The following is a 13,813-nucleotide window of genomic DNA, read 5'->3' as shown; positions in this document are numbered from 1 at the left end:
TTACTGAAATTGACCTTTATTTTGTTGTACTAAAACTTTTTGATACAAAGTAACATTTTAGTACAGAACATCCCAGGCTGTCAGATCCGTACCCGCCTGCACACCGCCCATCACAGCCCGACCTGCCTGCAACGTAGAAAAACAGCGTGCAAGCAATGCCTCGAGAATGGTCTACACTTTTTCTCAGTTGTCTGGGCTAGAAAACTTGTACCTGGAAAACAAAGGACAGCACTGAGGACTGAGACTTGTTTCTCTTTTGAACAGCTGTGCAAGAAAATATATCCCTTTTTTAAAAAAAAAAAAATGTCAGTAATGACTAAACTACAATCTAGTTTCTAGAATTACAAAGAATCAAATCAAAGACACCTTGCTATTAAAATGAAATGTTAGGAACAGTATTAAAATATAGGTCCTACCCCAACGACACTTATGCGGAGCCCGGTACAGTACCTATTAACAGGACACACTGTTTAAGGAGGAACCACATCAAATCTTCAGCCAGACTCGCCCGGCATGGGAAGTGCAAAGGAAAGAAAATGAGAGAAGCCCAAATGAGCCCAAAGTAACCCAACAAAGGCCAAAGTCAGGCCCATGCTGTGAGCCCTGGGACCAAGATGAACAAGGTCACAGGTTTTCTTTTTAGATATTCAATAGTGGCTACGCTAACCATTAAACTCCCCCTACAAGCTCTCATTCAAACATCTGAAACGTGAATGTTTTCACATCCAAAAGAACGGATGCGCCTGCCCTGCTCCGCGAAGCTGAAAAAGGCCATCGGGGCTCTCAGAACCTCGAGGGGTGCCATGGCACGCGTCCACCCTTGCTTGACACTCTGCCTAGGACCCAGCCCTGCGGCTGAGACCTGACGGGGACATGATGGACCAGGCAGAATGTTTAAATAACAAATACAGCTGAAAAAGAGTCAGGAGACCGATGAGCGCTTGGGGGGTGAAGAAACAGGAGGGAAAGGCCAAGAGGCGAGTTTGTGAGGATGCCCAAGCTGCCCTCCCGGGTATGGGAGGAAAATGCAGCGCCGGCGAGTTGGCCCCACCCAGGCACTGGTTCTGCCATCTCCAGCAGTCTGAGCACCTGAAGTGACAAAGTCCTTCCAGGAGAGGTACCGCCTCTGAGGAGCAGGAAGTCTGCCGAAGCTCTGGTCCCACTGACAAGAACCTCCTGAGGCGGGGCAGCCCGCCCCACCCCCCAACCCAGTGAGGTTCCAGGGTCATTTGGGGAACAAAAGCAACAGGGGGCGGAAGGGGTGGGGTGGGCACCAGCAGCATGGGGCGTCCACGTAAACATAACCACCAGATACTTAGAAAAGGCTTGTAAACTTGTGATCTGAAAGGCTCTCTGTGCAGCATCACTGATTGGCTGGCTATAGGAAGGTGGGTGTTGTACCCCTCTATCAAGTCTTTTGCGTTTTCTGCTTTGTTTTGTCTTAAAGCACATGTGAGAGGAGCAGTCTGCCGGCCTGGGCCCAGATCCGAGCCGCCAACCCCCTCTGTCTACACTACAAAGGAGGGGCTTCTGGAGTCCTGGTTCTGGATCCTTCCCCTGCATGTCCATAAACAGGCCCATCTCTGTTTTCAGCTGCTGGAGAAGAGCGAGCCGATCTCCCCACCAGCGGGCCGGTCCAGTCGCCGCCTGGTGCCCACTTCCCTTAGAGCGGGCAGGCGGGGATCCACAGGACTTTACTTTGTTCTTGATTGACGGTTGCCAAGATCTGAGTGCAAATGCTCGACAGGGCTCCTCCCTGGACGACCCCTGCAGAAGAGCCCCCCAAACACACACAGGCCATTCAGCTCCAAGGAAACACTGCTTTGAGGTCAATGAAAACAGTGTGCCCTCTCCACTTCGTGCCCAACTTCATTAAGCAAGGCAGGGCTCCTGTCCCACCCCACCCCGCAACTCTCCTCCCTCTGCCAGAAACTGGGCAAGAGAAGGAAAAGCAACTGCCCCTGAGGAGGTGACCACTCCCAAATAAAGTGTCTGCCCCACTACAGAGGGGTGACGCAGCACGTGGGAAGCAGCGTGGGGACGTGGCAATATCCCTTTGGCAGAAGTACTGAAGTACTCTACAGAAAATAAGGAGAGGTCTAAGGAACCAGGCGTCCGTGGCCTGGAGAAGAGTCCCAGCAGAGGTGAGGTGTGGAGCCGGGGGACCACTGACACCAGGCTAGGGCTGCTCCCAGTGTGCTCCACAGAACAGCATAGTTGGCAAAGCCCCCTCCCCCCCCCCCGGGCTGTGACAAGGAGCACTCAGAAAGTGACAGCATTTAGAATGCTCTGGGAATGGGATGGTGCAACTTTATGTCTGTTGAATGCAATAAAAAAAAAAAATAGGGATTTTTTTATAAGTTGTAGCGTTTTCATATTTCATTTTTCTAGGAGTCATTTACCTATGTGACTAAAGCACTGGGCGGTGGTGAAGTGGAAATTAAAATCGCATGCGTGCACAGTGCGTGTGCACAGAGACAAGACCACACTGGGTCCTGGACTTGCCCTACAGGAAGCACCATACCAGATGACAACGTTGCACAACATAGTTAAACCCCTGACCCCTCCTCTCTCTGGCCTCATGCTAACCCCATGCAGGTGGCTGATTCTACCCCAGCGGCTGAAATGCAGAAGGTGAGATGGCAGCAGGGGAGTGGGAGCCCCGCTTCTGCGGACCTGGCTAACTTTACAAAGCAGAGACGGTAAGAGCACAGCTTTTCCTCACCAAATCCCAAGGCAAAACTGGCCTCCCCTGGAGGGGTGGGGGACAGAGGCCACATGCACCGCTGGGGGCCTCTCAGGCTTCCCAAGTGCCCAGGACACTGCAGCTGTGCGGCACAGCGGCCTTGCTGCGAGCACTGGGGCAGACGAGGCCAGACCATGACCTGAGGCCAGCCAGGGGGCTGAGCGCTCCTCCCTGGGGAAAGCCGGACTCTGCCTGCAACTGCACCCCAACAACTCACCTGTCCAGGAGGGGGGCTGCCACCTGTTCAGACCAGGCTGGCTGTGGAAACCCGTGTCCATCCCCCCATCCAGGCTGGTCACCTACCTGTGAAGTACCTGCTGTACTCCTGTTCAATCTTCTGAGCTGTCTCAAACTGCTCTTTGGAATGCCTCTGTGTCACCTTGTCCCTCAGGTAGATGGGATCTCTCTGCTCCCTGTTGGGACAGTCGGGTAACCAGGCTGAGCCTCAAGTCTCCCCAGGGCGTTCGTCTTTGTCCAGGGCAGCAGGGGCTCCAGCAAGGCAGGGGCGAAGGCAGGGGCGGAGGCAGGGGCGGAGGCAGGGTGCTCCACCACAGAGCAGGTCCCCGGGGAAGGTGGGCACCTGGCACATGCACAGGCAGCCAGAAGGCACCGGGCACATGCGGGAGCACACAGCACAGGGAGGCCAGGCGTGGAGGGCTAGTCGTGAGCAGGACCGGGCAGACCCAGCCCCAGCCACCCATTGCACACTGAGAGGAAAGGGGGAGGATGGGAGGAGGGAGGCAATGCACACAGAGATGGCCATGCTCAGGAACTGGCCGGGTGGCCAGAGCCACAGCTGGCGTGGACCCTGGCTGAGCCACAGAGGCCAGGCACCTACTTGATGTGCTTGGCACTCTTGTAGTGGATGAAGATGACGATAGGGTAGATATGCATGTGGTGCAGGCGCTCGATGGCGTGGGGGGCGACGTCCAGGAGGCAGTGTCGGTTCTGTGGGGCGGGTGCAGACTAAGTGTGGAGGGCAGGCAGGGGCCAGTCTTCAGCAGACATCTTCCGCGCTGCTCTTCTGACACCAAGGGGGCGCCACTCCCCCAACAATCCCCACTGCCTCATCCACCTCTACGTCCCTCCACAACGGAGAGGAGATGCGAAAGAGGCAGCAGAGCCAGTCTCTCAGAGGGCCACACAGATGACCCGCAGGGAGACCTCACCCAGGAACGTCTCCCCACACGGGCAGTTCTGATAGCTGTCACAGCCCGGAACAGAGGTGAGTGGCTGGCCAGCCCAACTCCAAACTTCCTGTCCTATCTCTGCCTTGATGTAGGGACCTTCCTACAGCCCCAACCCACCCCAGCCCCACAGACACTCTGCCAGACTAGGGGAATGGGCACATGCACATTTGTGCGGCTGTGACTGGAATACATCCCACAGGTCCCCTGAGACTCCTGGGTGGCTGCTTTGCCAATACACCCTACAGCTGCCCCCTCCTCTTGCTGCCCAGTGCATAAACCCCAGGACATCAGAAGCATCAGATCCTGTCAGATCCTGCTGTCCTTCTTGGGAGCAGGGACCTGTCAGAATGTTGCTCCCAGTCCCTAAAAACTGCCGAGGAGTTCAGAGTCTGCTTTCAGGGTCCCTGTCCTAGGATGCCCCGCGAGAGGACTTCCCCCACAGTCCCGGGCTCTTCTCAGACCCCCTTCTCATGACACCACCGGGAAACTTGCGTGCTAGTCATGCCACAGGAGCACACACCCCGGGGCTCCCACAGGCCCTCGGCTCAGACCACAGGTACCTTTTCTGTGATCTCCTTTATTGAAGCCACCGTGGTCACATCAAAATGGCCGCTCCTCCGCTTATAGTCGACAAACAGGCAGTCTTTAACGCCCCGCTCAATGGCCTGCTGGGAAGCCTTCATCACCTCTGCAAGGCACAGGCATAGAGGTCAGGGTGCCCAGGGCCTGCAGAGCCCTGACGGAGCGAGGATGAACACAGCATAGCCACCCTAGGGGCCCCTACTGCTGTCCTCTCTGGGAGGCCACAGGCAGGTCCTGAGTCAGCAGGGGGTTGGCAGGTGGACAAGGACAGACACAACCCAGTGAATGGGCTCCAAGGGCAGCCCCTTACCCAGCGGGCATCTGCAGAACTTGCCAGGAGCCTCGTTTATCAGCATTTCCTTCACCACATCCAGCAGAGGCCCCAGAATCAGGACAGGCCTCAGGGAGGTGCAGTCCACCTTCTGGACCCGCTGATAGGCCAGACTCACTGAATCTGAGGGAGAGAGCACGGCAGTGTCACGGCCCAGCATGGAACAGAGGGCAGGGGTAGGACTGGGCACCCTGCCCACTGACCTCATCACCCCGGGTAGGCCCACCCCCTTCACACATGCAGAGCCAGGGAGGGTGGCACACCTGTCTGGTTTTCCTGGGACTTCCCCAGCTTTAGTGCCAGCAGTCCCACAGCCCGGGCACACGAGGGCACAGTCCCTCTTGAAGCCCAAACACACCCTCCCTCCCGGGCCATGGGTGCTGACCATCGCAGAGCTTCCTCGTGCCCCAGGCCTGCTGCACCTGCCAGATCTCCTGTGCTCCCTGACACAGCAGCTGTGACTCTGACCCAGATGTGCCAGTGGGTGACAGAGAGGCACCCTAGGCCCCGGCCCATGGGGCAGAATGGGAGGATGCTGTGAACCAGCTCTGACCATGCAGATAGGGACAATCCTTAAAATGACAAGCCTCATCTCACACCAGTCAGAATGGCAGTCATCAAGAATGCAAATAATAAATGCTGGAGAGAATGTGGAGAAAAATGAATTTTTTTACACTGTTGGTGGGATTGTAAATTAATACAACCACCTTGGAAATCACTATGGAGAAGCCTCAAGGGACTAGGCATGGAACCACACATGACCCAGCTATAACCACTCGTTGGTATTTAGCCTAAAGAATTAAAGTCGTCATACTACAGTGATATACACACATACCCATGTTTATAGCGGCACAATTCACAATAGCCAAACTATGGAACCAGCCTAGGTGTCCATCAACAGATGAATAGATAAAATGTATATTCACAGTGGAATTGTGTTCAGCCATAAAGATGTCATTTGCAGGAAAATGGATGGAACTAGAGACAATGGTGTTAAATGAAATTAGTCAAACTGAGGTCAATGGTTACAGGTTTTCTCTCATTTGCAGAAAATAGAGGAAAAGGGGGGGGGGAAGGTGGGAGCAGGTATCTCATGAAAATCAAAAGGGAGATGAGTAGAGGAAAGGAACCAGGAATGGGAGGCAGGGAGGAAGGAGGGAAGTGCTAGGGAGTGATACTGTCGGTCGTGTGCATGTACGAATATGTAGCCACAAATCCCATCATACGTACAACTATAATGCTCCAATTAAAAACGGCGGGGGGGGGGGGGGGCAAAAAAAATGACAGAGCCATGTAGCTGAAGGGACCTGGGACCTATGATGGTTCCCGAGACAGAGCTGCCTCTCCCCAGACCACCCTTCAGCTGAACCTGCACATGGCAGAGAAAATGCAGCCCCGTCGGGCTGAACCACTGCTATTTGGGCTCAAAGCAGTCAAACCAGTATCCCAGCTGATACATGAAATGAGCTTCCCCTCCCACCACATGCACAAGAAAATCCTTGCAGGAAGAGACTGCCTAGAACCAGCGAGCACAGTGCTCCTTGGCGTCTACCTGGAGTACACCGTGTGCTGGCATCTCAGACACAGAAGGTACAAATCCCTGCCATTCAAGAGCTCAGACTCTGACCAGGGCCATGAGATGGCAGCACCAGACACCAGGGCCAGAGCTGCTTGATGATTCCAGGCAAGAGCAGAGGGCCCAGGGAGCAGTGTGGTGCGGCAGCACAGAGGCTGGATGGGAGGACTGGAGACCACAGGGCAGGCCCTCGAGGATAGCAGGCTGAGCTGAGCCAAGGAGAGGGCGGAGGAGAGGTGGGGGACAAGGAGGGGATGGCTGGGTAGGAAGAACCTGAGTAGCTCTGCAGAACAGGCTGTGACAAGGAAACGGGAGCAGGGACCTGGTGCTGTGACAGGAGCAGCAACCCTGTGGGAAGCACTCAGGAAGAAGGGACAAGGCTCCCTGCCCTCACTGCACCCCAGCACATGTTGTTCTAAAATGGACGATCATCCACGTGCACCCGGCTTCCTGGGAAGCTGTTGCCGGCCAGCCAATCTGCTGTTTGAAAAGCATGGGGAGGACTTGGTGGCCACATTCACTGCCCTGGAACCCCCGTGCAACTTCTCTTTTAAAGATTAAACCTTCACAGATGAAGCCAGCACCCTCCTGTTGCCCATCCCCAGCCCCCTCCTCAGAGACCACCACTAATGTGAGCAGAAGTTTACCCTTCCATGTGTTATTCTTGTAAGGGGATTGCTATATGCTTGGGAAAAATCTAGAAAATGTATGTATGTGTGTGTGTGTACGTGTGTTCAACAAAAAAGATATGACACTGTACATGCTTTGCAATTCCTCCTCTCCCTGGGTAGTTTCTACAGCGTGCTGGTGCTAATTCATGCTGACCTCGATTCCTTCTGAAGAGCCTACATATGAACCTGCTTCCAACCCAGGTAGAGGGCTGCTACCAAGAGGCTGGGGACTTGGGCAGTTTTTGGAACTCTCTAAGACTGGTGAGACCAATATGGAGCTTAGGACAGCTCAGGCAACCAGAACTGAGAAGCCACAGTTCCAGAGGGAAGGGAAGAGGCACAGAACTGAGTCTGATATCAGCAGTTTTCCATGAAAACCACCTGCCAAATTCTTAAGCTGTGAGGAGCAAGAGGCAACAGATTTAAGAAGCCATGAATTGCAGAGTCCTTGCAGTCCTGTGGTACTGAAGGGAAATGCTCGTGCCCAAAGGAGGAGGGGCCCTGTGCAACGGCTCAGGCCCCCCAGATGACCCAGGCCCCCCGGACCAGTGTGAAGCAAACTGCACAAAAGCTGCTGCCAGTCTGAAGCCATCTCAACCCCTGCCTGGGCCAGGTGAGCTGCCACCAGTGCCGGCTCTGGAGCAGGGGTCCAGCCCTCTCCAGAAGATAGGAACATCATCCAGGGCTCGGACATTCTTAGAAGTTCTGACATTTTAATCAACAATGTCCAGGATTCCAAGCAAAAAGACAACAGACACACTGGCAGTTTCTGAAACTAAGAACACACTGGATATGACAGAAAAGGGGGATAATGCCTAGGGAAAAGGCCCCAGAAAATATCCAGGGTGGCTAAAGCACAGAGAGAAAAACAGATGGAAAGTAGAGGGGCACAGAATGCAGGGGACAGAGGCATCCCAAGGCCCATCCAAGAACTAAGGTGCAAGAGAGGCGAGAGGAGCACAGAAACAGTCTCAAAGAAATGCTGAGAGCCATAGCCCAGTAGGAATGACGCATGGCATTTTTGGTTGAGAGGTGACACCAGCAAGCCATTGAGATGATAATGGTTATGTTAAGATGCGTATTCAATTGGATATTAGACCCCTGCTGTCCTATGAGGGGATTCCCGGAGAGTTCCCATTGGTTGGGGAAGTGCGGGAGGAGGGATTTCCGGAGGAGGGATTTCCGGTTGGTGTGGTGTGTCCCGGGAGAAGGCCGCATGCGCGTCATTCGCAGGAGTTTGGAAATAAAGTTTGTTCCTGCTTGAGTGGCTTGTGGTTTTGTGCCCAGCCAGACTGCGGCAAAGAAACAATGGCAGGACTTATCCACAACGTCAAGCTACAGATCTAAAAAGTGTTAAGAAGCACGTGAGCAGGATACACCACCAAGGAAACTGCCCACAGGCAGACACCACAGTGTGACTGCTGAGAAACCGAAGATCTAGAACAGCCAGGAGCCTGGGGAGCGCGTTATCTTCTGCACAGAACTAAGAGAAAGCCCACCCTCCCCAGGAATACCAGGTGGCAGCCCCCAAAGTGCCCCCAGAATCGGCTTCCTAGCCCCCAGAACGTGTGACTGCTGCCTTCTATAACAGGAGGTAAGGCTCTCAAAGAGGAAGGGCTTTTCCTGGATCAGCAGGGTGGGCCCTACAAGCAAGCCATCAGGTGTGTCCTGAGAGGTAGAGGGAGTTTGGGGACAGACATGCATGGAGGAGAAAGTAATGTGAAAACAGATGACAGAGAGGTTTGAAGATGGTGGTGATGTGGCCTCAAGCAGAAAAATGCTGGCAGCCACCAGGAGCTGGAAGAGGTCAGAACTGAGGCTCTGCTCCATCCTTGGAAGGATGCCAGCGGCCCTCCTGACAGCTGGATTTCAGTCCAGGATGCTGATTTTGGATTTCTGGCCTCCAGAATCAATGAGAGAACAAATGCGTGATGTTTGAAATCACATAATTTGTGAAAATTTGTATGGCAGCCATAGGAACCGAATATGCAGTAAGAGCCACAGACGGTGAAGGACAACTTTAAAGTGCTTCAATTGTCAGTCCTTGTATCCCTGGGTTCTGTGTGCATGGATAACACTGCAGACTGAAAAGATTCTGGGGAAAAATTACATCTATGCTGAACACATACAGACTTTTGTCATTATTCCCAGAACAATATAATCTAACAGCAACTGACATCACATTTATACTGACTACATACTATAAATACCAGAGATAACTTTAAGTGGACAGGAGCATATGGGCAGGTTATATGCAAATACTGTGTCACTTTATATAAAAGGACTTGAGTCTCTGAATATTTTATCTGCAGAGGGGCATAGAACCAACCACCCACAGATACCCAGGGACAACTGTGAACACCAGTCATAAATTTCCATATCCAAAGAGTATTTCTGAAAACAATGTAACACAGACATTTTGAGACAACACCGTCTTCCACCTAGGGTGCCTTATATGGTGGGAGAGAATGCATCACCCACAAACCTGCACTACAAGGCATGCTCAAGGGAATTGTTCACAAAGAAAACAGAACCAGAAGGAAGCACAGAAGTGCAGGAAGGAACAAGGGTGGGGAAAGGGCACAACAGGTGGCTGTTCTACAAACCCATAATGCTGGCTTGGGTTTGAAACACACGGAATTAAAGTGGTAACAATACAAAAGTTGGGAAGGTGGTACATGGAGTTAGAGGGCCCAGTGTCACTAGGGCAGTGGTCACAGCAATGCCTTATGTTAGCAACAAGTCAAAGAAGCATGCTATGAGGGCTATGGAAGCCCCCACAAGATAAAAACCAGTAACTAAATAAAAACCAGTAACTAAGAACAAGAGATGTGGTAGGAACAGAATAATAAAAATAATTGATTGATCCAAAAAAAAAGCAAGAAGGGAAAGACAAAGAAATATAAAATGTGTTGGACAAACTACATTTTCATCAAGATTCAACACCCTGATTAAATAATAAAGGCACAAGGCACAGTGGTGCAAAACCATAATCCCTGCTACTCGGGAGGCTGAGGCAAGACGATTGCAAGTTCAAGGCCAGCTTCGGCAACTAAGCCAGATTCTTGTCTCAAAATAAAAAGGGCTGGATATACGGCTCAGTAATAGAGCACCCGTCCCCAGTATGCAAAACAAGCAAACAAAACCCAAGAATATTGCTCATTATGAACACTCATCCTGTTCGCTTTTCTGGAAATGTATGTGTACTCTGTGGTACACGTGTCACATTGAAAAGGCAGACTGCCATGTGCATTAAAACACACACACACACACACACACACACACTGCTTATAAGTAATATGTAAAGTCGAAAAAGTTTAAAAGGAAAAAGAAATTTGAGAACACCAACAAAGAAAAAACTAGTGGGAAAATAAAAAGACCACACAAAATAAACTTTTGGGCAAGAAACAATACTTGAAAAAGTACATTGTATAATGATAAAAGGGTCAACCTGGCAGGAAGAGGCAACAATCCAAGAGGCATATGTACAACTTCAAAATAAACAGTGCCCCAACCTGAAGGAAGAAAGGAAGAACAGGAGGAGGGGTACTTTTCAAAAATGCAAACACACCCACTATACACATGCCCACACAGCACAGATGGTGAGGACTGTGAGAGCAGAGACCAAAGGAATGAAGAGGGAAAAAAAAGAGAGAGAGAGAGAGACCTTGCCCTGACTGGCAGGTCAGCAAATTGAGTCTTAGAAGGGAAATATTTTAGGCTCTGAAGGTGAAAAGGCAAGAGGGAACCAGTCACCACCAAAAGGCCAAGGGTGGTTTCCACTGTGTCTAGAAATATAAAGTTCCATGCTTGCTTGACTCATCGGCTGTACAAAAACCAGATCTGGCCCAGGGGCTGTGGTCTAACGACTAGGCTTGAGACCTAATTTTTAAAATATAGAAGGAAGGACTAGGGTTGTGGCTCAATGGTAGAGCGCTTGCCTAGCATGTGCAAGGGCCTGGGTTCGATCCTCAGCACCACATATAAATAAATAAATAAAAATAAAGATATAAAAAAAATAAAATAAAGAAGGAAGAAGGGGAGGCTAGGATAGAGAGGGAAGGCAGCAGCCCTGCCTTCTGCTGCTCAGTGCCCCGCACTGTGTCCACCTAGGAGGACACATGCTCTGGACAGTGGACACACGGGGTCCCGGGAGCCACGAGGGCCCCCTGCTTCACGGGACAAATATGTCCTTTCCACGAGGCCCACATGCCAGAGATGCCTGACATTCCCTGATCCTCAACTCCAGCCCTGGCCTAGCACCCCGCCTCAGGAGGATCTTGTAAGAATCACTGATGAATACAGGAGCCAGAGAGGCCAAAGACCTGCAGACACGGCAGCCCCTGTCAATACCGAGCACAAACGAGAGGTGACGCATTTGCCTACCCACTCCCTGTCCCTCCTTTCTTCCTCGCTGCCGGAACCTGCGCTGCCCAGGCTGGCAGTGCTCCTGCTAAAACATGCCTTAGGCCTTTCTTAGAGATGTGAATGGCCAAGGGTTTGAAAGTGGAAGTCGCAGGTAGGTTCTCTGGACACACTGTTTAAAGAGGCCTGGTCAGCTGAGACACACTCTTGCCTTGCCCATTCCCTCCTGAAGCATAGATGTGATGTCTGGAGTTGCAATGATAGACGGCAGCCATGAGACCTTGAGGATGGAAGTGACACCTTAGGGCTGGGAGATCAGAAGACAGCAGCACCACCCTATCTACACAGGTGCCCACCTTGAGGCTTGTGTGCAAAAGCCAAGGGGACCTCTATTGTGTCTAAAGTCCCAGTTGTGAAGCTTCAGCAAACTGCACTAGGTGACTTGCCTTCAAAGAGCGGGAGGGAGTCGTTGGAGAAGGTGTCCAAGGCCAGGAGGTCTTTCCCGTCTTTGGACCCACTGCGTTTGTGCTTGTGCTTCCTTCGAAAGAAGGACCGGCGAGCGGCTGCTGACAGCGTCTTGGCGGCGCTACTGTCGTCTTTGACCTCGGACATGCTGAGCCTCCTGGAGAATTCTTGGTCCATCCTGCAGTCACAGGGAGTGGCAATGCTGGGGAGTGCCACGGAGACAGACCCTGGCCCACCTCCCAGCAAGGGAAGCCAGGCCTCCCCACACCACCAGGCACCTTGGGTACTACTGTGATGCCGGGACGGGCTCTCAGAGCAGAGAGATGGCCACCAGGGTGTGCTCACCTCAGTGTCAGAGGAGCGGCTGGGGCAGGCTTCACCTGCTGTCCCTACAAGTTAGGCTTTCTGCCTGGGAATTGACCGGCACAGGGCCACAGGCTGCAGGCTGCAGCGTGAAGGGTGCAAGCCAGACACAAAAGGTCACGCACCGTGTGGTCCCAGTCCCTCCAAGTCCACAACAGGGAAACTTGTCCAACTGTCTATTAGTGGCTGCTTAGGGCTGAGGGCCAAAAGAAGAGGGGAGGACAAAGGGATGGGGTGTGCTGTGGTTTGAGTGTGTCCCCCAAAGGGCTGTGTCCCCAGTGTAGCCATGTGGAGGTGGAGGAACCTTTAAGAGGTGGGGGCGTGGGGCCACACCCCTGTAACCCAGTGACCAGGAAGCTAGGGCAGGAGGATCACCAAGTTCAAGGCCATACTCAGTAACTTAGCAAGACCCTGTCACAAAAATAAAAGGGGCTAGTCTGGGTGTCCACTGACATATGAAGGAATGGATAAAGGAAATGTACTGACACGAAGAGTTTTATTCAACCATACAGAAAAATAAAATTATGTCCTTTTTCAGAAAATGGGTAGAACTGGAGACCATTGTGTTAAGTGAAATAAGTCAAACTCAGGTCAAGGGTCATGTTTTCTCTCATATGGGGACTCTAGAAAGGAAAAAGGAAAAGAGAGGTAGGGGCAGATCTCTTGAAAATCAAAGGGAGGTTGGGAAGGCAGGGAGGGAGGGGGAAGGCCTGGGGAGTGATACTGGCCAAATTACATTGTTACACTGTGTGCACGTGCCAGTATGAAGAACTATCCACCCCTATGTGCAGCTGTAATACGACAACAAAAAATGTAGAGAAAATAAATAAAAACGCATCCACGCCAGCAAAAAGAAAAGATTAAAGGGGGGGTGCTGAGACTGCAGCTCAGTTGTACAGCACCCTTGAGTTCTATCCGTAGTACTAACCTCCTCCACCCTACCCCAAAAATAGAGGTGCAGATTAGTGGAAGGTGGTTAGATCACTTGGGGCTCTACCCTTGGAGGGATTAAGGTAGTACTCATGGGACCTCAGTTAGTTCCTGTAAGAATGGGTTATTATCAAAAGGCCAAGCCTAGCCCCTGAGCTCCCTCCTTCCTATCTTGCCATGTGACCTCTCCTTGTATACAAGGCTGGTCCCTTGTGTTTCCCTACCACACTGTGATACAGCCCAGCGGAAACTCTCTGGAGACAGAACCGATGGGGCAGGCACCCTAATCTTACACTTTCAGCTTCCAGAACTGAAAGCTAAAAACCTCTTTTCTTTATGAATTATTCAGCCTCAGTTAGTTACAGCAACAGGAAACAAACATAGGTAAGACAAATGGGTATGGAGCTTCTTTCTGAGATGATGAAACTATTCTCCAATTAACTGTGAATATCGGTGAACACACTGAAGACCACTGAATTGTGTACTTGGGGACTTGTAGGATATGTGAATTACAGCTCCATAAATCTGTTTTAAAAATAGTGATGCCGGGGGCTGGGGACATGGCTCAGTTGGTAGAGTGCTCACCTTGCATGC

The 13,813-nt window shown here is 51.8% G+C and overlaps 1 protein-coding gene across 3 annotated transcripts in view; it reads right to left on the bottom strand.

Annotated features, from left to right (window-relative positions):
- Dlg5 (discs large MAGUK scaffold protein 5) overlaps positions 1-13,813 on the bottom strand; it is a 104,171-nt gene continuing 90,358 nt past the window's right edge. For all 3 annotated transcript variants that reach the window (XM_046419772.2, XM_046419771.2, XM_046419773.2), the window contains exons 27-32: positions 11,908-12,104; positions 4,829-4,972; positions 4,497-4,624; positions 3,585-3,694; positions 3,050-3,159; positions 1-1,767 (exon numbers count right to left, since the gene is read on the bottom strand). In XM_046419772.2, the coding sequence (XP_046275728.1) occupies positions 1,664-1,767; positions 3,050-3,159; positions 3,585-3,694; positions 4,497-4,624; positions 4,829-4,972; positions 11,908-12,104 (793 nt within the window). In that variant the 3' untranslated portion in view covers positions 1-1,663. The remainder of the gene's footprint in view (positions 1,768-3,049; positions 3,160-3,584; positions 3,695-4,496; positions 4,625-4,828; positions 4,973-11,907; positions 12,105-13,813) is intronic.

Source organism: Marmota monax, unplaced genomic scaffold (assembly GCF_021218885.2).
Source record: "Marmota monax isolate L192 unplaced genomic scaffold, Marmota_monax_Labrador192_F-V1.1 WCK01_AAM20220418_F8-fsc00019, whole genome shotgun sequence".
Lineage (NCBI taxonomy): Eukaryota > Metazoa > Chordata > Mammalia > Rodentia > Sciuridae > Marmota > Marmota monax.
This window is presented reverse-complemented; position numbering and strand designations above follow the sequence as displayed.